We start from the raw sequence: 26,125 nt of genomic DNA on the forward strand, positions 1-26,125 counted from the left end.
AGAAAACAATTAAAAAAAAATTAAAAAGCAGTTGGTCCTCTTAAATTCATTTATGGTAAATAGGTTTTAATATGTTCTTTCAAAGCTGGACAGATCATAATATAGTGATATTCATCGCTATTTTTACATCAATTACGAAATCCTACTTGGTTTAAATAAGCATCGTCTGTATAATTATCGCAAGACTAACTTGACGAATAATGGCTATTTTTAGCTTTTAGTAATTTTGGGTAATTGTAGTGTAAATCGTGACAGTGTGATTACCCCACAGCAAACGGTAGTCTCGGAGACCCGTCCCTTCTTTCCCATGCCTCATTCCCTACTGAAGCAGACAGAAATGGTAATTAAAAGTGCTGACAGATGCAATATGTCAAAACAGTCCAGTTTAAAAATGATAGAGTGATAGAGAGTCAATAAAATTAAATATCATCTTTTCAAAAAAGTTTCAGTGATTAAATGTATTACGAAAAGTTGATTTTTGTTGCTTCACGGTATAAAGTCCAGTAAAAATTAAATGAGTTTTTTGTTTTCTACATTTAGGTACTGCCATACCTAGATGGTTTGGGTGTAATGACGAAATTTACAGTAATTATTATTTTTCAAACTACTGTTGGATATACAACTGGGTTTAGCAATAAAAATAAATTGGCCAATACCGCTTTGACAAGCTCGATAAAATTGCTTCAATAGAATCAATTTCATTATTTTGATAGTATAGATTAATTGAAGAAAATGATATATAGAAAAGTGAAGTTCAGTTGAATGAGCACCAACAATGGTGTACATTTCAGTGGATGCAAAGAATATGCATGCGATAGAAAGATAGGCCATTGTCCTTCATTGATAGGATCTATCTTTAAACCATGCCGTGGTCCCCCAAGCAGAACTGGTATTGATTTGAGTTATTCAGGGTTCACTTTGCTTTTAGGAGTAAACTGCGCTGGTCGCAGTTAAAAGAAGAAGAATGACGACGCAGAGATACCTAATAGTCGCCGCAACACGTGAGTTTTGGCATACAGAAAATTTGAATGACTTGTTTTTAGTTAATAACGTTTAATTTTTTTTTTACCTGGGAACACCATTCCACACGTATGTGTGGTGCACTGTTACAGTATCCTAGTGTTGTTTACTACAGGTCTTCTAGACACAGGCATTTGTTTCTGTAATTAAACTCTACCCGAAAAGTATGATCATACTCTTTGGGGATAAAGTTCACTGCAGAAACAAGGGCTTGTGGATAAAGCATTATGAATAGCAGATGAAAGTATAAATGTTAAATGTCAAATGGGTAAAAATTGAGAAATAAGATTAACTTTAAATATTGCCTTCCCACAGATGCTTATTCAAAAATAAAATTTGATATTATATCATAACACCAAATATTTTCTTTAAATAAACATTTGTAGGCAGACAATAATCATAGCATTTGTTATGATAACAAAGATAGCTTTGTTATCATAACAAATGCTATGATTATTACATAATTATTTAAAATACCTTACTTTTAAACTAATGCATTTGTTTACAAATAAATTATTTGCTATCATAAACAATATCATTTGCTAGAATTACAAGAAAATTATGTTTGTTGAGAACAGTAAATTTCATTAAATTTGGGTTTGAAAATACATCTTTTAAGGAAAAAAATTGCATCTATCGTCTCGACAAATCTCATAATATTTATTTTCATATGAATGTACTACCCTGCTATATATGTTTTCTAGTAAAACATAGTATATTTCATTTTTACAAGCGAAACACGTCCCTAATTCTTATACCGGTAGCATTACACAAAATTAAAATAATTCTTGTCATTGTGCACTATTTCTAACCCCCCCCCCCTTAAGACATAATCATATGCAGACTATGCCATACCTCTATTTAATATCACACTGTCCCATTTTTTTTAAAAAAATTGATCCGTTACGTTTTTATCAATATAGATTAAATTATCAATATTGTCATCTAAATAAATCTTCAACTTTCTACAAGTCTAAAGGGTTTTACATCTGCAGTAAAACCACTTACCACTTGTAATATCGTCTTTGTTGTAAAAATAAATATTTGACAAAAACAGATAATCGATGGGAATCTTCATGTCTGGTCTTCTTTTAGAATAAATCGATTTATATGAGACTCAATTTTTGGTATCGGTTTCAGCAATCGAAGATAAATCCTAATCTATAGTGAAAACAATCGTTACCTAAAAATTATATTCTGCCTAGCATTTTAGAATTTATTTAATCTGCTTTTAAACATGCTAAACTAAAATAAATAAATAAATTGATTAGATACAAACAATTTATCATCTAACTTAATCAGAGGACAGAATTCTCTATTGTTAAATCTTTATACAGAATGCGAATTTAATGGAAATATTTAAATCACCTTTCCCGTGATATTAAAGATTCAAATATTTTTTTTTTAAAAAGGAACTTGTTTTAAATTGACTTATTCAATATTTTTGCTAGAATTACTGTATATTTGAATGAATAGTACTAATTAGATGTGAATAGTTGGACTTAAATGATGATTATTTTTGCCTGATGATATACCAGATAAAACCAACAATTTTATATCAGCAATTCAAGCGTATTTTCAATAAGATCATATAGGAAATTGCATACTCTGGTAACTTGCAAAAATGCCTGGTAAGGTACCCTAATTTTTTGCAAGAAAGCTAGTCAAAGTAGTACACAGGCAATTGCGCCTCACGTGAAATTCACGTTAATTTCATGTGATATTCACGTGAAATTTTCACGTGAAATTCGTGTGAAAAGAGTACTCACATGAATTTCACCTGAATTTTTTCACTTGAATTTCACGAGAAAGGGATTTCACGTTAAAATTGTGTGAAAATTATGTGAACTTTCATATGAATTTCACGTGAAGTTATTTCACGTGAAATTCACATGAAAAATTTCACGTGAATTTCACCTCACACGAATTTCACGTGAATTTCGGATGAAACCTCACGTGAATTTAACGTGAGCCACAATTGGCTGTGTTCATATAGTAAATACATGACAAATTCCTGGAAAAGGTTTAAAAATTGAGAAACGGGTCGTCTAACCTTAAAAAGTATTACTCTAGAACAGTTCAATTTGCGAATACAAAATCTCCAACAAAACGTCATTTCTATTAATGGAATAGAACTTGGTCAAGCTGCATGTTTATCAACAAAAAATGTTCTGTGTTGTTTTTACAATTTCTGTTGAAATACATATTACGCAATGGGAAATATTTTAGGTAACCTCTTGTAGGACAAAATGTCAATATGTTTATTACATTCAAAACTCTTTTTCGTTTCGTTATGACATAAATTGATAATGTTTCATTTTAACACTTCATCGATTATAACAAGACTGTATCTTTATATAATTAGGTTTTTTTTTCATTTCAGACCTTTAGAAATCTAAATGTGTACAGTTATTTGATATTTTCCTATATATTATTTATAATAATGTAAAAAGAGAACCTTTGGTATCAACTAAAATATATTCACAGAAAAAGTAAGGATGATTTATGTAGATAAATTGTTACATTGTCTTGGTTGTCAAAAACCTTTTAAGTGTTGCACTAGAGCATCCCTCAATGGATTAAGATCAGCATCATATAGTCATTTCGAAATCAATATGGATTGGCAAAAGCTCAACAGTCATAATATTGACAAGGCTTCCATAGTTTTCGTGTATTGATTTTCATGGCGATAACTGAAAAATAAAAGACATCGAAATAATTGATAGAGAGATGGATAATTCTTCCAATTATTTGAATGCCATGTAATATCGTACAATTGGCCTGGTGACCTCATTTTCATTCAGACCCATCCTATAGGTATCTTGGTAATGGGGCCATCCACCTTACCCGTGACTTGTCGTGTTTTAAAACATTTCGCAATCCTGAATTCCAGCCTTGTGATCAATAAGCGGCCTTTTTTAGGTATGACTGCATTGACTAGATCAAAAGAAAAACAAACTAAAATACACCAGCATTAATTAAAGCGCCGAGATCGTGGATGTTTTTTTTATTTTGCAATGGAAAAATCGCATTATGATTCTTAACGGTAATTTCAAAATATACAGTTTTTGACACTATTTATCCAACTAACTCTAAAGAAAATTGTAACTTTTATCATACCTTGTTCTTTTATTAAATCATACCCTTTTAAAAGGATATTCAGTGTATTGATAGGAATTACGCAATATGTATATTTGTCAAAAAATAGTGGCACAATTAGATATTATCACTGTAATTGATAATCAATACTATACGGTTATTATGTAACTGATAATCAATATCAATACGGTTTTTGTGTAACTGATAATCAATAAAACATGGTAATTGTGCAATTCATAGTCAATACAACACGATAATTGTGCAATTGATAATCAATACAATATGGTTACTATACAATTGATAATCAATACAATACAGTTACTATACAATTTATAATCCATACAACATTGTGCAATTGATGATCAATACAATACAGTTATTATGCAATTGATGATCAATACAATACAGTTATTGTGCAATTGATAACCAAGACAACGTGGCTATTGTAAAATCATTATCAATACAATACAGTTATTGTACAATTGACAATCAAGACAACACGGTTGTTGTGCAATTGATAGTCAATACAGCACGGTTATTATACAATTTATAATCAATAAAACATGGTAGTTGTGCAATACGGATATTATACAACTCATTTTAAATACAATACGGTAATTGTACAATTGATAATCAATACAACATGGTTATTATACAACTCATTTTAAATACAATACGGTAATTGTACAATTGATAATCAATACAACATGGTTATTATACAACTCATTTTAAATACAATACGGTAATTGAACAATTGATAATCAATACAACATGGTTATTATACAACTCATTATCAATACTATACGATAATTGTACAATTGATAATCAATACAACATGGTTATTATACAACTCATTTTAAATACAATACGGTAATTGTACAATTGATAATCAATACAACATGGTTATTATACAACTCATTATCAATACTATACGATAATTGTACAATTGATAATCATTACGACATGGTTATTATACAACTCATTATCAATACAATACGATAATTGTACAATTGAAAATCAATACAACCTGGTTATTATACAACTCATTATCAATACTATACGATAATTGTACAATTGATAATCAATACAACATGGTTATTATACAACTCATTATCAATACAATACGATAATTGTACAATTGATAATCAATACAACATGGTTATTATACAACTCATTATCAATACAATACGATAATTGTACAATTGATAATCAATACGACATGGTTATTATACAACTCATTATCAATACTATACGATGATTGTACAATTGATAATCAATACAACATGGTTATTATACAACTCATTGTCAATACTATACGATAATTGTACAATTGATTATCAATACAACATGGTTATTATACAACTCATTATCAATACTATACGATAATTGTACAATTGATAATCAATACAACATGGTTATTATACAACTCATTATCAATACTGTACGATAATTGTACAATTGATAATCATCACGACATGGTTATTATACAACTCATTATCAATACAATACGATAATTGTACAATTGATTATCAATACAACATGGTTATTATACAACTCATTATCAATACTATACGATAATTGTACAATTGATAATCAATTCAACATGGTTATTATACAACTCATTATCAATACAATACGATAATTGTACAATTGATTATCAATACGACATGGTTATCATACAACTCATTATCAATACTATACGATAATTGTACAATTGATAATCAATACGACATGGTTATTATACAACTCATTATCAATACTATACAGTTAATGTCCATAGTGTGCAACTGATAATCAAGACAACACGGTTGTTGTGCAATATTGATAGTCAATACAACACGATTAAAATACAATTCATAATTAATACAATACAGTTATTGTGCAATTCATAATCAATACAAAACGGTTATTTTGTAACTGATAATCAATACAACATGGTAATTGTGCATTTTTTTAAATCCGGAATGATGAAACAAAATCAAAGGGAACATGAAAAGGTTAATGGATTCACATAGCTCTTGTATCACCAAGATTGAATATTTATCAGCTAGAACATATGTATAAATATATTGTTTTAAAGTATGCATAGATTATTAAAAGCCAAAACTAAATTTAAGCAAGATGTTTACTTTAAATAAAAAAGAAATGGTGATATTTCTGTCCAAAATACCAAAGAAGCTGTCCATTCAAGAACGAAGGTCCAGAAGGGGGTGGCAAATTCTTTTTTATAACATGAATGTGTAATAGAAGAATAGATCTTAATCAGAAAATAATAATTGTCTTCTTAGTATTGATTAAGTGGGCATATAAAATTGAAGAAAATTACACAATTACACAATTTTCGGTTAGTACCTTTTCGTGAAACAAAGTAATATACAAATTGCAGTAAGCGGCACAAAGCTTATATTGATGATCAAGATGATTAATCTTATTTCCTATGTAGTTTGTAACACGAGATTTGATAAGCTAACAAGCCGGGTGTAAATTTTCGTACACCGGACTTGAGCCGTGTGTAAATAAAATGTGACGTCACAATGCAATTCTTGTTAACTTTACAAGTGCACCTATAAATCTTTGCGCAAAATAATGTAACATTTAATGATGTAAATCAATAAATTATTTGTTAAAATCCCTCTTTCTTAATATTTTATTGGTATGAATAAATGGTTTTAGGCATAATTCCAATTCATATTAATTGATCGTCAAGTTGCAAAGCACTAGTAAAACAATATAATATCAAAATTTGTTAAACATAGGAAATAATTTCGTTATCAAGATCCAATCAAGAGTGAACTAGGATTAACACCGGGTTGTATTCCATACACCATGAGGCCGCAGGCGGAAAGGTGTATGGAATACATCCCGGGGCAAATCCCCGTAACCCTTAATTAGACCTGGTTAACTAATATTATCAGTTGGTGAATAATCCACTAAACAGAATCCTATTTACATGTAAGAAAATATCAAATATTATACTCTTTTATCAAATATCAAATTTAGATCTATGTATCATTTTTGTGGTTCTGTTTAAATGTTAAAAGACAGAGAATTACAGGGACTAAATATTATACATTCCTTTCAAGAAAATAAATGCAAATTGTGTCAAAAGAAAAAAAAGGTTTGATTTCTATTTGTTTACACAATTGAAACGGGAAAAGTTTTTTTTCTACCTATTATGAACAACTCATTTTGCTTTAAATAAGATTAATCGATTTATAATTTCCATATGTTATTTCAGTACTTGCAGGCTTAAACGTACTGACAGCTCAGTTACCACCTAAACCTGCCGATGCCTGTAGTAAGTACACAATACCAAAGATATAAAAAAAAAAACATTTTAAGAACGCAAATGATTCAAATACAGTAAAAAAGATATATTGCTTGGATAAAAGATGACGGAAAATTCTCCATTTAGTAAGCACTTCCCGTGTCTGTTACTGTGGACTGGGTTTTTTTTTTAGAGTTCGATAATATGACAACTGGCCTGCCTTGTGCCAAGGAGTGTCCGTGCTACAAGGATAGAGCACCGGGGGATTGTTTGTCTTTTGACGAGTTTGGAGCTTCACTAATTTGCGTCAACATCGAATCCAATGCAACTTTGGCCGCAGCATTGAATGAGACAAATGATGCCAAAGGTACACAAGATAACTGCAAACCACAAATATGAAACAATGAACAAACCATACATTGATCAGTAAAGAAAGAAAAAAGAAATGCATTTAATGATGAAATTTATTGACTTTTCAGTATTCGAGCCGTCATCTGTGATAGGCACCTGTTCCCGCTACGCTAAATACCTGGACACCTGGGCAAAACTGACCGATGCCATGAAGCAGAAAATCATCGCCTTCTTCTCCGACCCTACAGACACCAGTATCACGTATCAAGATGTAGACAAAATGCCAATCCAAGCCTTTGCTGCTATCAACGTAAGATTTAATTTCATACAAACAAACGCATGCGCGCCGGTATCAATCTCTATTTTAAAAGTCTTCGATAAAATTTTTAGAAAACCTTGTGGCGTAGTATTCTAATGAATGCACCAGACAGACTGAAGTTGTCCATTCAAATGAAAATCATGATGAGCAATGATTGTGAGGTCCACAGCATGCTCAAAGGCCTCAATTTTACAGATTTGTATAAGGTAAGATTTTTCACTTATATCACATACGATTTTTTTTTCAAAGCAGGTTCATCTTTTATTTTTATAATTAATCGCAAATGTTGCTATTACAGATTAGTGAATCCAAATATGAAGTAGACTCTTCCATCTTTGAAGAAGACTTCTGTAAGGCTATTCTGCGCAACTGTTCTAAGGTGACTTTAGACATGTGGCTGTTCCTTAATATCAGCGCCCCCAACTGCTTTATCTACATCACACCAGAATGCTTTGGAATCAAAGACTTTGGAAATCACAGCTCATATGATTACTGGAGTATGCTTCTTGCTTATTATGATAATTATATCTATATTGAATACTTCATGATTACACGTTCTCCTTTGATATGCCACTTAATGTATCCATATATGATTGCTATCTAAATGACATCGCTTACATTCGATTTTCTTTCAATAGATTACGATAAACAAGGCAACAGCTCCGGACTGCCTTGCCCTCGTGAATGTCCATGTTATCGGGGGGAACTTGCTGGTGATCAGTTGGCTTATGACAGTTATGGGATCCCACTGCCATGTGCGAAGATAGACATGAACACCACCCTGTCAACAGCCAGGAATGAAACCTCAATGGCAATGGGTATGGCAGGCAATCATTAACTATATGGTGTTCAATTTATCAATACATTTTCATCGAACAAATCAGGTGGCAATTTTCTTTGGTAATTCATCAGTTAAATTTAATTTTTAATTTACCATCCCACATGCCTTTATTTGCAATTCAAAAGATTAAGATCAAACGGCGATTAATTTAGCATCGGTTTTATGTCCTCTGACACCTTTTATTTTCTACTTGATTTCGCAGTATTCGAGGCTTCCTCTGTGATGGGCACCTGTTCCCGCCTCGCCAAGTACCTTGACACATGGGCAAGACTGACCGATGCCATGAAGCAGAAAATCATCGCCTTCTTCTCCGACCCCACAGACACCAGTATCACGTATCAAGATGTCGACAAAATGCCAATCCAAGCCTTTGCTGCTATCAACGTAATCTCTATTTTAATAATATATTAAATAAGCACGATAGATTTTTTCTTTAACACAACTTTAAATGTACTTTGTTTCTCATTCCAGAAAACCTTGTGGCATGGTATTCTAATGAATGCACCAGACAGACTGAAGTTTTCCATTCAAATGAAGATCATGATGAGCAATGACTGTGAGGTCCACAGCATGCTCAAGGGTCTCAATTTTACAGATTTGTATAAGGTACGTTTGTCCACTTATATAACATACGATTTTTTTTCAAAGCAGGTTCATCTTTTATTTTTATAATTAATCGCAAATGTTGCTATTACAGATTAGTGAATCTAAAGGTGAAGTAGACTCTTCCATCTTTCAAGAAGACTTCTGTAAGGCTATTCTGCGCAACTGTTCTAAGGTGACTTTAGACATGTGGCTGTTCCTTAATATCAGCGCCCCCAACTGCTTTATCTACATCACACCAGAATGCTTTGGAATCAAAGACTTTGGAAATCACAGCTCATATGATTACTGGAGTATGCTTCTTCCTTATTATGATAATTATATCTATATTGAATACTTCATGATTACACGTTCTCCTTTGATATGCCTCTTAATGTATCCATATATGATTGCTATCTAAATGACATCGCTTACATTCGATTTTCTTTCAATAGATTACGATAAACAAGGCAACAGCTCCGGACTGCCTTGCCCTCGTGAATGTCCATGTTATCGGGGGGAACTTGCTGCTGGTGATCAGTTGGCTTATGACAGTTATGGGATCCCACTGCCATGTGCGAAGATAGACATGAACACCACCCTGTCAACAGCCAGGAATGAAACCTCAATGGCAATGGGTATGGCAGGCAATCATTAACTATATGGTGTTCAATTTATCAATACATTTTCATCGAACAAATCAGGTGGCAATTTTCTTTGGTAATTCATCAGTTAAATTTAATTTTTAATTTACCATCCCACATGCCTTTATTTGCAATTCAAAAGATTAAGATCAAACGGCGATTAATTTAGCATCGGTTTTATGTCCTCTGACACCTTTTATTTTCTACTTGATTTCGCAGTATTCGAGGCTTCCTCTGTGATGGGCACCTGTTCCCGCCTCGCCAAGTACCTTGACACATGGGCAAGACTGACCGATGCCATGAAGCAGAAAATCATCGCCTTCTTCTCCGACCCCACAGACACCAGTATCACGTATCAAGATGTCGACAAAATGCCAATCCAAGCCTTTGCTGCTATCAACGTAATCTCTATTTTAATAATATATTAAATAAGCACGATAGATTTTTTCTTTAACACAACTTTAAATGTACTTTGTTTCTCATTCCAGAAAACCTTGTGGCATGGTATTCTAATGAATGCACCAGACAGACTGAAGTTTTCCATTCAAATGAAGATCATGATGAGCAATGACTGTGAGGTCCACAGCATGCTCAAAGGTCTCAATTTTACAGATTTGTATAAGGTACGTTTGTCCACTTATATAACATACGATTTTTTTTCAAAGCAGGTTCATCTTTTATTTTTATAATTAATCGCAAATGTTGCTATTACAGATTAGTGAATCTAAAGGTGAAGTAGACTCTTCCATCTTTCAAGAAGACTTCTGTAAGGCTATTCTGCGCAACTGTTCTAAGGTGACTTTAGACATGTGGCTGTTCCTTAATATCAGCGCCCCCAACTGCTTTATCTACATCACACCAGAATGCTTTGGAATCAAAGACTTTGGAAATCACAGCTCATATGATTACTGGAGTATGCTTCTTGCTTATTATGATAATTATATCTATATTGAATACTTCATGATTACACGTTCTCCTTTGATATGCCACTTAATGTATCCATATATGATTGCTATCTAAATGACATCGCTTACATTCGATTTTCTTTCAATAGATTACGATAAACAAGGCAACAGCTCCGGACTGCCTTGCCCTCGTGAATGTCCATGTTATCGGGGGGAACTTGCTGCTGGTGATCAGTTGGCTTATGACAGTTATGGGATCCCACTGCCATGTGCGAAGATAGACATGAACACCACCCTGTCAACAGCCAGGAATGAAACCTCAATGGCAATGGGTATGGCAGGCAATCATTAACTATATGGTGTTCAATTTATCAATACATTTTCATCGAACAAATCAGGTGGCAATTTTCTTTGGTAATTCATCAGTTAAATTTAATTTTTAATTTACCATCCCACATGCCTTTATTTGCAATTCAAAAGATTAAGATCAAACGGCGATTAATTTAGCATCGGTTTTATGTCCTCTGACACCTTTTATTTTCTACTTGATTTCGCAGTATTCGAGGCTTCCTCTGTGATGGGCACCTGTTCCCGCCTCGCCAAGTACCTTGACACATGGGCAAGACTGACCGATGCCATGAAGCAGAAAATCATCGCCTTCTTCTCCGACCCCACAGACACCAGTATCACGTATCAAGATGTCGACAAAATGCCAATCCAAGCCTTTGCTGCTATCAACGTAATCTCTATTTTAATAATATATTAAATAAGCACGATAGATTTTTTCTTTAACACAACTTTAAATGTACTTTGTTTCTCATTCCAGAAAACCTTGTGGCATGGTATTCTAATGAATGCACCAGACAGACTGAAGTTTTCCATTCAAATGAAGATCATGATGAGCAATGACTGTGAGGTCCACAGCATGCTCAAAGGTCTCAATTTTACAGATTTGTATAAGGTACGTTTGTCCACTTATATAACATACGATTTTTTTTCAAAGCAGGTTCATCTTTTATTTTTATAATTAATCGCAAATGTTGCTATTACAGATTAGTGAATCTAAAGGTGAAGTAGACTCTTCCATCTTTCAAGAAGACTTCTGTAAGGCTATTCTGCGCAACTGTTCTAAGGTGACTTTAGACATGTGGCTGTTCCTAAATATTAGTGCCCCCAACTGCTTTATCTACATCACACCAGAATGCTTTGGGATCAAAGACTTTGGAAATCACAGCTCATATGATTACTGGAGTATGTTTCTTCCTTATTATGATAGTTTTATATTGTATTGAATATTTTATCACTATACGCTCTCCTTTGATATGCCACTTAATATATCCATATATGATTTAAATGATATTGCTTACATAAGATCTTCTTTCAATAGATTACGGCAACAGCTCCGGACTGCCTTGCCCTCGTGAATGTCCATGTTACCGGGGGGAACTTGCTGCTGGTGATCAGTTGGCCTATGACAGTTATGGGATCCCACTACCCTGTCCGAAGATAGACACGAACATCACCCTGTTAACAGCAAGGAGTGAGACCTCAATGGCAATGGGTATGGCAGGCAATCATTAAATATATGGTGTTCAATTTATCAATACATTTTCATCGAATAATTCAGGTGGCAATTTTCTTTGGTAATTCATCAGTTAAATAAAATCCTTAGTTTACCATCCCACATCCTTTTTTATTCAAAAGATCAAACGGCGATTAATCTTGCATCGCTTTTGTTATGACAGAGGTTAAGCATTTGAACGTGTACGTGTACGAGTACGTGTAACTAGGAGAATCCCCTAATTTTATGTGTATTACGTCATTATTTGTGCATAACACGTCATTCTACATGTTGTACAAAACGTGTAAAATCAAACTTTCCCGGAGGTGAATACTTGTAGCATTTTTCAAAATATAGACTTTGTGTATATGAAAAGTTGTTTTATGTAATGAAGACGATGTGTTGAGCACGACTCTGCTTTTCCTTTCATCAAATTCATAGAAGTATTGCATAATCAGTAAGAGAAAACTAACATGTTAAAAATGTTAAATCTAATTCTTTTACACATTCATTTACAAGTACAATTTATTTAACATAAGCAAAAATCAGTTCGTGTTCCTAAAATCAGTACATGTTAACATTTTTGTACCCCTAGATGTACACGTTCAAATGCTAAACCCTTCTAATCTCTCTGACACCTTTTGTCTTGTACTTGATTTTGCAGTATTTGAGGTTTCTTCTGTGATGGGCACCTGTTCCCGCCTCGCCAAGTACCTTGAAGCATGGGCAAGACTGACCGATGTCATGAAGCAGAAAATCATCGCCTTCTTCTCCGACCCTACAGACACAAGTATCACGTATCAAGATGTAGACAAAATGCCCATCCAAGCCTTTGCTGCTATCAACGTAAGTTTAATTTCATTCAATCAAACGATCAGGTACCGGCGTCAAACTCCATCTTCATAGTCTTTGATTTAAATTTTAGAAAACCTTGTGGCGCGGTATTCTAATGAATGCACCAGACAGACTGAAGTTGTCCATTCAAATGAAGATCATGATGAGCAATGACTGTGAGGTCCACAGCATGCTCAAAGGCCTCAATTTTACAGATTTGTATAAGGTGGGTAGTGTGTATTCTCACATATTTCATTGACTTGATCGTGTAGCTGCTTATTACAAATTTGACCAAATGTTGCTATTACAGATAAGTGAATCTAAAGGTGAAGTAGACTCTACCATTTTCCAAGAAGGCTTCTGTAAGGCTATTCTTCGCAACTGCTCCAAGCTGACTCCAGACATGTGGATGTTCCTCAATGCATCTGCCTATAGTTGCCTGCCTTATGTACCTCAAGACTGTGCACAACCACAAGACATGTTTTCATCATTAAGGAATTCCACAGATTTTAGTCGACCGCCTATGAGTACCGACGGAATGTCCCGTAGTTCTCCATTGCCCATGTTCTCTGGAAGTCCCACATTCCCTCCAAGGTCTTCTGACGTTATTTCGCGTAGTTCTCCTCTACCAATGATATCGGGTAGCACTCCATTCCGTACAATGTCTTCTGACGGAATACCGCGTAGTTCACCATTACCAATGATATCGGGTAGCACGCCATTCCGTACAATGTCTTCTGACGGTATGTTATCGAGGACTGGTCCTATGCTTACAAGTCCACAAAGACCTCTACCTTCAGATAGCCCTAGTCCTACAGGCCTGATGATGACCAGTTCTCCAATGCCTAGTGGAAGTCTTCCACCTCCTCGTGAAATCGTGGGCTCGAATACAGGGGAGATCCCACCCGCGGACTACTCTGTGGTTATGTACAGTGGATGTGGTAAGTGGAATTTCTCCATTGTTTTCGTTTGGTTTATGTTCTTATTTACCCGGTATTAGAGTTACTGCAATCTTTTGTTTTTGACAGATGCTGGTGCGGAAGGTCTGAGGTGTCCCAGTAACTGTTCAGACTGCTACCAGGGCAAATTGGCCACTGACTGTTATTCTTATGACAAGTATGGCAACTTTTTAGGTTGTCGGACATTTGCTGGAAATGCTACTTTGATGAGAGCTCTAAATGATACCACAGTCGCAAAAGGTATGTCTTTTGCCTCATTTGTAAGTGCAACTTTCATATGTTGATGAATCCGAATTTCCTTTAATACCGTTTAAGTTATCTAACGAAACAATTTTACTTCTTCCTATAGTTTTTAACGCAACTGCAGAAATTGGAACATGCTCTAGACTTAAAAAGTACTTGCGTAAATGGATCAGTCTTGACAGCGTTACGAGGGATAAAAGTATCCAGTTCTTGAAAGACCCAAAGTCCGTGTCAGACGAGGACGTAGTTGACAAGATCCCGGTGGAAGTCTTTGCAGTTGCAAATGTATTAAAAATCATTTATTATCATCGTTTTCAATTTTTAGTCAACAGTGGATGTGCAATAATTCTGAATTGTAAAGAATGTACATTCATAACTAAAAAGTAAAACAAATAGATAAATCCTTGAAAAATAAATGCAATTCATTATAATAATACCCCTGGGAGAATCATTAAAACAACTTTAATTGCTTGTAATTTCCAACCGGTGTTCGAATTGTTCTTTTTTGTAGAGAACCTTGCTTGACAACGTAACTCAGCAAGCGTCAATCAAACAAAAGCTTTACCTAGCAACGACATCTTACCTGTCAAGAAGTTGTGAAATCCAGGACCATCTCAAGTCATTCGACCTAGAACAATCATACAAGGTACTGTGGTTTCATTTATTTTCGTGGGTACCAATTTTCGATTACTTTACTTGTCTTATTGAAGGAAACCTTTGCAATAGATTACCGGTAACATCACGCTATGAGTTTAAAATGTTTGGTTTTTTTCTAGGATGCGTTACAAGCGGGTAACGTAGACGCCAGCTACTTCAATACGTCTTTGTGTAAAGCATATATGGCAGGCAAATGCGACATCTCCATGAGTAAATGGCGGTTTGCTTTAGATAATGCCCAGGAGTGTGTTTTGGATAAAGCAGTATGTCTGAAAGATGTAAAAGACGCAACACTGGACAGTCTCTTCACGTAAGCTTAACAATTGTCTGTATGTCTTCTTGTCTTAAGAATACAGATGATCATCACTATCTTCATCATCATTATCATCTGAATCAATGTTATGCAAAATTATTACTTCCTAACAGACAAAAAAATCCTCTTTCAGTGTCACCTCAATAAAACAACTGTGTAACAGGACTGACGTAGAAGCCACAGCCCAGGACCTCTTTAGGAGGCGCATGAACTCCTACCTCGGCAATAAGACCACATTTGCCTGTGATGCCGATTTTCTGCAAGTCATGAAAGTCTGTTCATTGGACCCCAAGTTTGTGATCAAGTTCTGCGATCAATCAAAGGTTCTACTATATCTACTTTATTCTCTCTCTCTCTCTCTCTCTCTCTCTCTCTCTCTCTCTCTCTCTCTCTCTCTCTCTCTCTCTCATTTTTCTCTATTGCACTAACAACTAACAATCCCTTATATTACATGTATGACCGATATTCTTCAGATCCCCATGTTTTCACCGTCAGAAGAGCACGCTGACGAATGGAACATTCTCAAAGCAGAGGCTCTGCAGAGCGCAAACACTGACTTCTCATCGCTAGACAAAGCAACCCTTGTATCGTTAGTAATGTTGCTATTTAAAAGAAACATCTTAATATATATTTATGTTTGAAAATCAAATGTTGATTGACGATAGGATGGCATTCTTAGTACATTTGTATAAGACTTTGCTCATTTTTAATAAAAACTAAATTTATGGTCACGTACTATTACAATAAACACCAATCTCATTGTCTGTTAAACGGTTCATACTTCTTAATGCTGTGTTACCCGGTAAATCAAATTTATAAATAAGAAATGACTTTGCTTTTTCATTATTTGTAAATAAAAAAGCAGTACAACATTATATCATAATACAATAATTGGGTTTAGATAAGATTATTCAGATGTCGTCTTATCTCCTAAAGGTATTTACCCATTTCCAAATCGCTAATGAAGACTCTCGATAAAAGTACTCTGGATAAGGTCAAGGAAGCCGTATGTACTGATGACGTATTGGCAGGCGTAACGTTTAGCGAGGATGACGTAAGTCACGTCACGTGATAATTCTCATTGGTTGAATGTAATTGTCTCAAACGTGTTTAATTTCAGACACATTTTTGGAAAAGTAAAAGAGTTTTTATTTTGAAAAGAAAAAAAGCTTTTAGTAAAGAGAGAACTGATTTGCTGTGACTGAAAAAAATTAAAGAGAAATGAAGTGAAAGAGGATGTTGAGTACCGGTATATCATGTTTAAGTGCTGTGCTCTTTATAGATACGTGATGTTCTGGATGTATTGCTTACGAAAGGAGTCTTAAACAAAACTACCGACAAAGCTTGTTTAGTGAAATATGCTCCAATGGAAGTAGCAGACTTAATGGATGCGACTGATTTAAGGAATAACTATGACAACGGAAATCTGAATGTCACAAAGCTCACTCAAACTCAGGTAAATTGCGGTGCATAAATTAAAATTGTACTCAATCTCGGATATTTAAGAACATATAAAGGCATACGTGTGGATATCCATGGGTTTGTTTTAAAGTAAGAAAAAAATAATTAAAATTTATATTTTAAAACTTTTTTCCAAAAATGTATTCACAGGAAAATAAAATTCAACAGAATTTTCTCAAACTTTGATTAAAATCGTTACTTAGACGTAGCCCATAGCTCATGTTGATCTTCCTGCCATAAATAAGCTAAAGCTATAGATGTTGATGTCTTAAAAACATACGTGACACCATTCTTCATCTATACATATCAGGAATGCTATAGGAAATCACAAATAAGGAAAATTAGATCAACCTCTAACAATTGTTGCTAAAATATTTTTCTCTTACTTTCAGTCAAAAGAAATTTGGGAGATGGTCAAAACAGAGGTATGTAAAATGATAAAAATTAATATTCCTATTAGGATCAGAGAATAGAGTAGTGGTTTTGTATTTTACTAATTTTCTGTTAATTATTTTCATCATATAGTTGACCTCTGACACTAAAATCAAGGAGAACGCCGAATTAATTATTCGTCACGGTCCCAGCACGTTGGACTCGCTGGGTATCCCACTGACGAAAGACACAGCAAAGACGATCCTAAATGCCGTCAAAAACACCGACAATATCAACCCTGCCGTCAAAACGTCCGCCATGATGGCGGTAAGACATTAGTAACCTGTTACTAAAAATAGTGTCAAAAACGAAAATGGTTAAAGTTATACTTAAATCGCATTACCTTTGGTAACACAAACCACATTGTATGAGTAATGTATTCTAGTTTGTATTGAAAAAGAACATTTTGCACCTAGAAAGCTGCCATTTCTTTCAGGAAGTATATGTATAAATAGTTACTGTGACTATCACAAATTCACTCGTATTATCCAATTTATGATTAAACATTTCAATTATCGTTACTTCCCTATTTAATCCCATCGATAATATGTATCCAATAACTTACCTGTGTGATTTCGTTGATTGACCTGAATTGTTCTTTATAGTCTTACGATGACTCGGACCCCGCAGAATCATTGAAGATGATCATGTCTGCATCGTCTGAGGAAATGTTGAGCTTTTTTCCCATTAAGAAAATAATGAGCATTGCTCCAGCTAGCCTCACGGCCTTATGTGGTTCAGCCTTGACTGCAGATATTCCAAAAAAGCTGGTGAGTAATTTTTTTTATTAATAACAGAACCACTCAATCAATTTAATGACATAATCCACGGATCTCCATTAAAATAAAACAGATCAAAACCCTTCGTGAACGAATAGTCCGTTTACTAACTTAATTCGTTATTAATTATTTATATTTTAATCATCGATATTAGCAAATTAGGGTTAAATATTTTCAGACAAAAACCTATATGATACAAAATGTTTACTTTGAGTTAAATTGCTGATATTATTAAAGCCAAATAAGAACATATGGTTATACAAGAATTAATGCATATTGCCAAAAATTTGATTAAGTTGTCTAATAACCAAATCATTTCGTAATGAAGTAAGAGAAATTTGATATCAATGAACCCAGTAACAATTAGAACCACTTTATCAAGACCTTGGACTATTTATTTCTTGCGTCAAAACAAGTTAAAAATATGCACTGATTGCGTAGTCTTAGCTCAAAAGCCAGACAAATGTTGATTTCAAAGAGCCATGGCTGAGTGGCCAGCAATGAAATAGACAGACCTGCGTCACATTGCTGTTTGACACAAGATCCAAAGTCCAAGCTCTTGTTAAAATGGTTCAAAACCAAAGATACCTGCCTCTTTTCTTTTGTACGTGGTTTATTCTTATTAGTGTGTCTTGCTTCCAAAACAATATCTCTGCAATGAAGTAAGGGGGAATTAACATTCAAGAAACTAGGAGTGATACATGTACTCATGATATACCTGGCTCTTTACGTCGTCTATATGTTGCAGGGTAAAGCCCTGATGAACAAGTGCCAGGACGCAGGGACACAGCTGGATCTGTCCACCGTCACCAATCTCCTCCCTATCATCGGCTCGGCCCCCAAGGAACGCTTCGATGCCATCGACACCAACAGCGCCGACTGTGCCTCCATCCTGTCCAAGATCGCTGAGTCTACATCTATCACGGCGGAGAAGGTACACAGTAACATCAACCAAACAGATTGTAGGATTATTGCTTACAGAGTGGTCGCTTCTTCATCGATCAAATGTGTTATTAACTACTCGGATTTTTTTTTGTTCCTCCCTGATATTTTACTATAAGTGTTTACTGTAATCACAAACAAACTGGTAGGGCGATTTATTCACTCTTCACATTTGTTACATGTAATGAATTGGGATTTATTTTGAATTGCACGTTACTCTGTACCTACAATAAAATGAATATAATTTGCCCTATATTCCGACGTAAAAGTGAGGGCAAAACAGTGCCAACAAATTTCATAATGATAAACTAAATTACCACCGATACAATCTTTCTTCTCAGTCAGTACCAGTTACCATCCACACACAAGCACCTGACGTCATTTAATATTAAATCCTAATCTTCATTTACCATTGTTTTGTTTTACCCGTAGTATGAGTACGTGTGCCAGAAGTTGCACACCTGTGTGTCCTCCTCCAATCTGGACCTGTCGGACGCATCCACACTCTCGGGCAACGCTCTAGCCTGCTTCAAGTAACTATCATCATTTTGTCTTCCCAATGACTAATTTCAACATTTGTTTTTACTCCAACTGCATGTACGCAAAAGTTTTATCATTTTGTATCTGTAAAAAGGTTGCAGTTTTTAAATACAAAATTCTCAGATTATCACATTATGTTTTTACTTGCTCCATGATCTTATACATCTATCAGGAAAACATTTCCTCTTTTTGTTTGCATTGCCTTTTACGTGTGGATTGCATTTTCTGTGTTTCAACTTGACAGCAAAACCATGTTAAAGACTCTTGGAGGAAGCTGTTCAGACATCACAACAAAGATTTGCTCAGCTGACTTCTCCATCATGGACGGAAAATCAAGGAAAACAGACATCAAAGAGTACGCTTTGGAATGTGTAAGTTTTGGACACCAAATTTAGCCTCACTGAAAAGAATTTTTCTATTTTTATGAAAGGATGAAAGCTGACAATTTTCTTTTCATATCTTTACTGTAATCTTTAATCTTTTTCGATTACGAAAATTTTATTTACAATAATTTTTTTATTGAACTCTGTAGCTGAGCGTGTCTAGCACCCTCACTGAGTCCTCCATCGACAGCCTCGGGAACTGTGTGGAGCTGCTGGGAAGCACCGAGATTTCTAAGATGGACAAGTCTGCGACAAAGGCCGTCATCAAAGCTCTGTCTGGGAGTGGGGACAGGTTCACGTGCTGGACGATGGCTGAGAAATTCATGGCCAGATACTCAGCAGTGTAAGGCATTATGAAAGTGTTTTACTATTTTTTTTCATGTAAAAAACTTTAAAAATATTTTTAACTATGTGTGAAATAAGGAATATGGCATGAGCACGCGTTTAAAAGAAGAGAGCTGAAAATGACATCAACTGTAGTGTCCTTCTGACATATTTTAATTTTAGCAATAAAAAGTATAGTCATAGCAATATTTTATTGCTAAAATTAAAATATGTCAGAAGCACAGTAGCGCAATTAAAATACAACATTCAAAACAATTATCAGTGATTATAAAACTACTAGAAATAAATAATTCTTATTGATTAGATTTAGCTTTAGAGAAAAACTAGACCATATTCGCCATACATCTTTCAACAATTATTTTCATATCATTACAATAATCATCATGTGATTGTCAATGATGTCAAGGGGACACTTGATATGACGTCAGAAGAACAGAATAACCTATAACATCTTTTTTTTTGCTGGTTTCAGAAAAGGGAGCGACATCATATCGGTCACAGATATCATGGGCACTTTCAACGATTGGACCGTTGGTCTACAAACCGCTGATTTCTCAAGCCTGGTAAGAACCACTTCCTGGAATTTGTTAAGAGGGCGGGATGGTTACGGCCATTTTAAGGCCATATTTACCTCCTTTTAGTTTAAATGAAAAGCGTAGTAAAAAGACATAGGAAAATATTTAAATTTAAAGTCAAAACACTTTTGGTTTTCTTTAGAAAATAAAACAATATCAGTCAAAATATCGTTTATGGCAGATTCGATGAGTATTTTTGTTCTTGTTTTACAGTATGTATATGACCGTTCAAGAAGCTTTCTTGTCATGTGGCATTATTTAATTTTCAGTCTGGTCTCTGCGACACCATATCTGCCATCGGTAAAAGCTTTAAGAAGAGGGGCGCCTTGAAACGCAAACTGAAGAAGGCTGGCCTTTTGACGGAGTGTAGCGAGGACTATGACGCCATCAGAACAGAGATCAAAGGTTACATCAGCGCCGCTCTCCAGGCCTGCTCCGCCTCCAGGCGCAGGAAGAGGACCACAGGTAAGGGATGTACATGTAGCTATTGGTTGCTGGAAGAGGACCACAGGTAAGGGATGTACATGTAGCTATTGGTTGCTGGAAGAGGACCACAGGTAAGGGATGTACATGTAGCTATTGGTTGCTGGAAGAGGACCACAGGTAAGGGATGTACATGTAGCTATTGGTTGCTGGACGCCACAGGTAAGGGATGTACATGTAGCTATTGGTTGCTGGACGCCACAACTTTTGTGTCATGTTAGAAGTAGGTCTGTTTTGTGAACGTAGGACAACTTTGCAAGATTTGGTGGTGATATCTCTGTGTTAATTTTGCTGACATATCATATGGGATATATTAATGCAAAATATGATGATAGTCAGTTGTATACATCATAGTTATAGAATAAACCAGCTGTATATCGCATTCAATAATGTCTTCTCGCCTCTGTCATATTTATGATATAAAGCCGCATTTTACCATACGAACGTTTTTCCAGCCTCCATCACGTGTGCACAGTTGACTAGCATGGGAACCTCTATGCTGAGCTCACTGACCACATCCCAGCTGTCCGGAATCCAGGACACAGACTTCACCCAGTGTGCAAGTCTGCTGGGAAGTCCCACTGACTACAGTACAGAGCAAAAACAGGCCCTGGCTACAGTCGCCAAGCGAGCCACGGTAAGTGCCGCTTCTTCAGAGTGCAACTGTCTGGCAAACATATACTTGAATGATGTACATACGTATATAAGGCAAATCATTATATTTATTAAAGTAGGTGCTTTTTTCTAAAATATGAGTTTTATTCGCAAAGACAAAGCATACTCGAGTAATGTATGAAGTGTCATGTTGGATGCTTCATTAATTTATAAGTGTGTACAATACTTGTTAAATTCACTCTCCTGAAAAGCGGTATACTGTTTCGAATTTATTTGAAATGTTTGCAGTACACATGTGATAGCGAGTATTTACCTTACAGGTGTACGGTGCCCCTAGCACGTGGTCATCGGCCACCATTCAGAGCCTCGGTTCCATTAACCAGGGACTGACCTCCACAGAGCACAACACAATGACCTTCACCTATGACGACATCGCTCAGCTTGGCGCGTTCTCAGAGTGGGAAGATACTCAGGTGAGATATAAACCAACAAATGATTCACAGTAACACTTTTGGTTATGGTTTTAAACGTGTAAATTACATGCAAAAATTAAAAAAAAAAACAACACTGAATAGTACAACAGACAACAACTCTTTTTGGTTTGAAGCAAACACTGTTGAATTTGAAGAATATATTTGTACTTGTCTTAAAAAAGTGAGTCAAAGCGGATTGCAAGCAAATATGTCAGGAAAAAATGCAAATAAGTGTAACAGTCCTCGCACATAATAAATAAGTCAAGACTGTTGAGGGTTCGACTTGGCTTTATGTATTAAGAATTTTGACCCTGTCACAATTGTATAACATATATCAGGCATAAAATAACATAAAATAGACATGTTTATAATAGAATTTCTGATATACAATATCAGCATTATCAATAATAATTAAATCAATTACAAGGGAGATAACTTTATATTACGTGCATATATTATATACAAATATAAGCCTCCCAATATACAATTACACAAAATATACTAATCATACCATTCTGTTGGAAAGGGCCTTTATCAAAACTCTGATTATTGCCATATGATGTAATGTCATATGAATCTGTAATTTAGATATGATAAATACCTTGTTTTTGTAATAAAACAACATTAAAGGTGGTTGATATCTCTTTAATCAATATGGCATATTTGAATTTTTCGATATATGCAGCTTAAGCGGGTGCAAAAATGCCACCTTGGCACTGGCATAATTATCCGGCACAGTGTAATTTACATATAAGATATCTTAGTGAGACATGGTATTGTTTGCTTATTACATGTTACTTTATCTTTGATGTCTTACTTTATTCAGAAGAAATATGTGATAAGGAAATTATCTACTGCAGAATTACTAGGTAAACATTTTAATAAATAAATTAGATATATTGTTACTAGTATTTTAAAATAATAAACATATTAACTTACCAATACAGAGGAAATGTCAGTTTTATATCAGTATAAGGTTTTTGTCTGGTCTGTCATAAATATACTTTGACTGCCCAAATCAAGATCATGACAAAGAGTAACCAAAATCTAAGAACTTTTGGAGGGAAAACCTTGCTAACCAATCCAAACAGAGAATAGAAACTAAAACACCAATAGGATTAAAAGACATATCTAATATTTGGCCAATACTTAATTATATACCTCAGACAGTTTCACTGACCAGCCAAGCACTATGCTTGACTGCATACTAATTGCCTAAGTAATATCAAAGACTACCTGATGTAGGTATTAATCTATTTAAATAACAACCTTGACTATGCAAGATATAATACACAGCATAATTATATTACTAGAATACATTATAATAACAATACACTTATATCTATATATTATATAAAATGATTCTGCCACATAAGCAGAGGGGTTTTATCCCAAACTTATCAAAGATGTTTATGTACGTTTAGATTTTTGAACATTTATTTATAGGTCTATATGAAATCTTGTTTTCATATACTTTTTTCGACATATGAATTTATGTTGTTTTAGAAAACCACCATTTTCAGTAAATGGACAAAATCAAGTTCCATTTCAACGATCACATCATCTGAACTTCGTTCCCTGGGTCACATGACTTGCGCCATGACAACAAGTCAGATACAGCAAATTACCACGAGCGTTTACGAGTAAGTATTTGCTTCTTCATTACTTAAACACAAATGAATTTCAACTTTGTCATAACTATTTGATGATTAAGTATTTAGTTCTTCGTAATTAAAACATGTTAGTATCCACTGTGTCAAAACACAAAGAAAGTTTTAACTTCGTGAAAACTCAAACATAAATATTAATTAACTTCGTCATAGCTGAAAAATAACTAAAATCATATCAACTTCGTCATAACACGGAAATAAGTACATGTAAGTATCTAATTCGTATATCTCAGACATAACTAAGTAATCACTTCGTCATAACTTAAATTTGAGTCTGTAAGGATTCCCCCCGTCACAATTCAAGTTTGAATCAAAATCCAGTATGTCATGATTCAGTAGGAGTCCATATTGACAACCGGTAATTACGTAAGTAATTGAAGGTAAAACGGTTTATGTTGGCCAAAGGATGGTACTCTCTAAGTCTTCTTTTATCTGACTTATTGTACTGAATCCTTTAAAAGCAAAATGTTTGTTATTTAAAGGACACTCTTTGTAACCCAGTTTCTTATTTTCCACAATTTCCAGAGATTCCGCGGATAAAGTTGGTGAAGTGACAAGCTGTAGCGCCACACAGATGGTAGAATTCGCCAACCACGCCAAGACCGCGTACGGATCCACTGTCTATAACTGGACCACGGTTCAAATCACCAACGTGGGAGTTCACATCGGTACCGAGACTTTTTTATACCTTTGGGAAGGGGAGTAGGGCCACTGAATCTAAGTTTGATCTTATAGAGGGTTCATTAAATGGTGTAACAACATGTACTACCTGTGTATACTCCCTAACTAAGCCCACAAATGCAATGAATATTGTGCATGAGATTTTCTGTTTACTCCGCCAGGTGGCCTGAGCAAGACAGAGATCGCCACGTTGACCGACACACAGATAGACGAGATCTTGGCCTCCCACATCACTCTTATTCCGTCCTCCGTATTCTCTGTGAGTAACCCCTTCCTACATGCTCAGGTGTCTTTCCAATCAATAAATCACACCTGATTCACATTATTGTTGTATTTGTGTCTGGTTTACATATCGCTTTCTGTTCAGGGCTTCACTGCCACACAGCTGAGGAATCTCAGCCCTGCTCAGGCCCAGGCCTCAACCACCACCCAGAGATCCACCCTCAGCGCCTCACAGATCTCGGCGCTGGAGGCTGCCGCCGGAGTATCGTATACCAGCTCTAGCGGAGGTATATAATGATAATTGTAATTAGGTGATATAAAAGGGTCAAAAGTGTCCTTCATAATCATGATGAAATTTTTTTAGGAGAGAATCCGGTATTTTACATATACATGACTAAGGTATACATTTTGTTTTCCAGTGGAGCGTTCGGTCCAAGTGTCATGGCTGGTTTTAGCTTTGTCAGTGGTACTGAAGCTGAGCCTGTAATGGGGAGACAACCCATGTAGTAGTGAAACCAAAGAGAGACAACTGTGATATTAATGTTATAGACTAGACACCCGTGATTTTTTTTTACTTAAATTATAATTGTTGTAAATTCGTCATTTTAAATCTAAATAAATTACAGACGGTGTCGGCATGATGCTTTGTGTTTTAACCGCTGGCGGTTGAAGCTCAAATGATTGCTGTGCACTAGATGTCGCTTCGTTAAAACAATAAATTCCAGAATTTAAGTAATTTCTTGCGTTTTGCTACTGATTACAATGTGAGACTTACATCAAGTTGATGACAATTGTATCCCAATCAGTAAGCATACGTGACGTAACAGTAGTTTCTGTGTCAATGATACAGTTGTTAGGTAAAAACAGCAGTAAAGAAATGACAGCACAATTTCTATAGTATACCGTCCAAAATTTGTCTAAGCATAGC

At 35.0% G+C, this 26,125-nt stretch overlaps 1 protein-coding gene across 2 annotated transcripts; it reads left to right on the forward strand.

The window, feature by feature from the left end:
• The first annotated feature begins 872 nt into the window (after positions 1 to 872).
• LOC128155240 (uncharacterized) lies at positions 873 to 25,835 on the forward strand. 2 transcript variants are annotated; one of them, XM_052816850.1, is made up of 46 exons: positions 873 to 1,001; positions 7,358 to 7,417; positions 7,581 to 7,754; positions 7,867 to 8,048; positions 8,129 to 8,263; positions 8,356 to 8,554; positions 8,696 to 8,875; positions 9,101 to 9,282; positions 9,370 to 9,504; positions 9,596 to 9,794; positions 9,936 to 10,118; positions 10,344 to 10,525; positions 10,613 to 10,747; positions 10,839 to 11,037; positions 11,179 to 11,361; positions 11,587 to 11,768; positions 11,856 to 11,990; positions 12,082 to 12,280; positions 12,417 to 12,590; positions 13,255 to 13,436; positions 13,516 to 13,650; positions 13,735 to 14,365; positions 14,453 to 14,623; positions 14,733 to 14,911; positions 15,138 to 15,272; positions 15,403 to 15,593; positions 15,730 to 15,919; positions 16,070 to 16,185; positions 16,533 to 16,650; positions 16,879 to 17,052; positions 17,450 to 17,482; positions 17,583 to 17,756; positions 18,095 to 18,259; positions 19,017 to 19,202; positions 19,643 to 19,743; positions 19,995 to 20,121; positions 20,283 to 20,476; positions 20,951 to 21,041; positions 21,323 to 21,518; positions 21,992 to 22,173; positions 22,472 to 22,624; positions 24,131 to 24,267; positions 24,820 to 24,962; positions 25,137 to 25,234; positions 25,343 to 25,484; positions 25,617 to 25,835. In XM_052816850.1, the coding sequence occupies exons 1-46, from the start codon at positions 965 to 967 to the stop codon at positions 25,682 to 25,684; spliced, it is 7,467 nt and encodes a 2,488-aa protein (XP_052672810.1). In that variant the 5' UTR covers positions 873 to 964; the 3' UTR covers positions 25,685 to 25,835. The 2 variants fall into 2 exon arrangements, with proteins under 2 accessions (XP_052672810.1, XP_052672811.1); XM_052816851.1 differs by lacking the exons at positions 8,356 to 8,554; positions 8,696 to 8,875; positions 9,101 to 9,282; positions 9,370 to 9,504 and having other exon boundaries at positions 874 to 1,001.
• Positions 25,836 to 26,125: the final 290 nt, after the last annotated feature.

The sequence above is a fragment of the Crassostrea angulata genome, chromosome 7, assembly GCF_025612915.1.
Source record: "Crassostrea angulata isolate pt1a10 chromosome 7, ASM2561291v2, whole genome shotgun sequence".
Classification (NCBI taxonomy): domain Eukaryota; kingdom Metazoa; phylum Mollusca; class Bivalvia; order Ostreida; family Ostreidae; genus Magallana; species Magallana angulata.

Excerpts from the sequence above, each read along its gene's own strand:
- LOC128155240 (XM_052816850.1), top strand. The coding sequence starts at position 965 with ATGACGACGCAGAGATACCTAATAGTCGCCGCAACAC. Across the intron at positions 7,755-7,866 it reads TGAGACAAATGATGCCAAAG|TATTCGAGCCGTCATCTGTG; the intron begins GTACACAAGATA and ends TTGACTTTTCAG. Across the intron at positions 25,485-25,616 it reads GTATACCAGCTCTAGCGGAG|TGGAGCGTTCGGTCCAAGTG; the intron begins GTATATAATGAT and ends TTTGTTTTCCAG.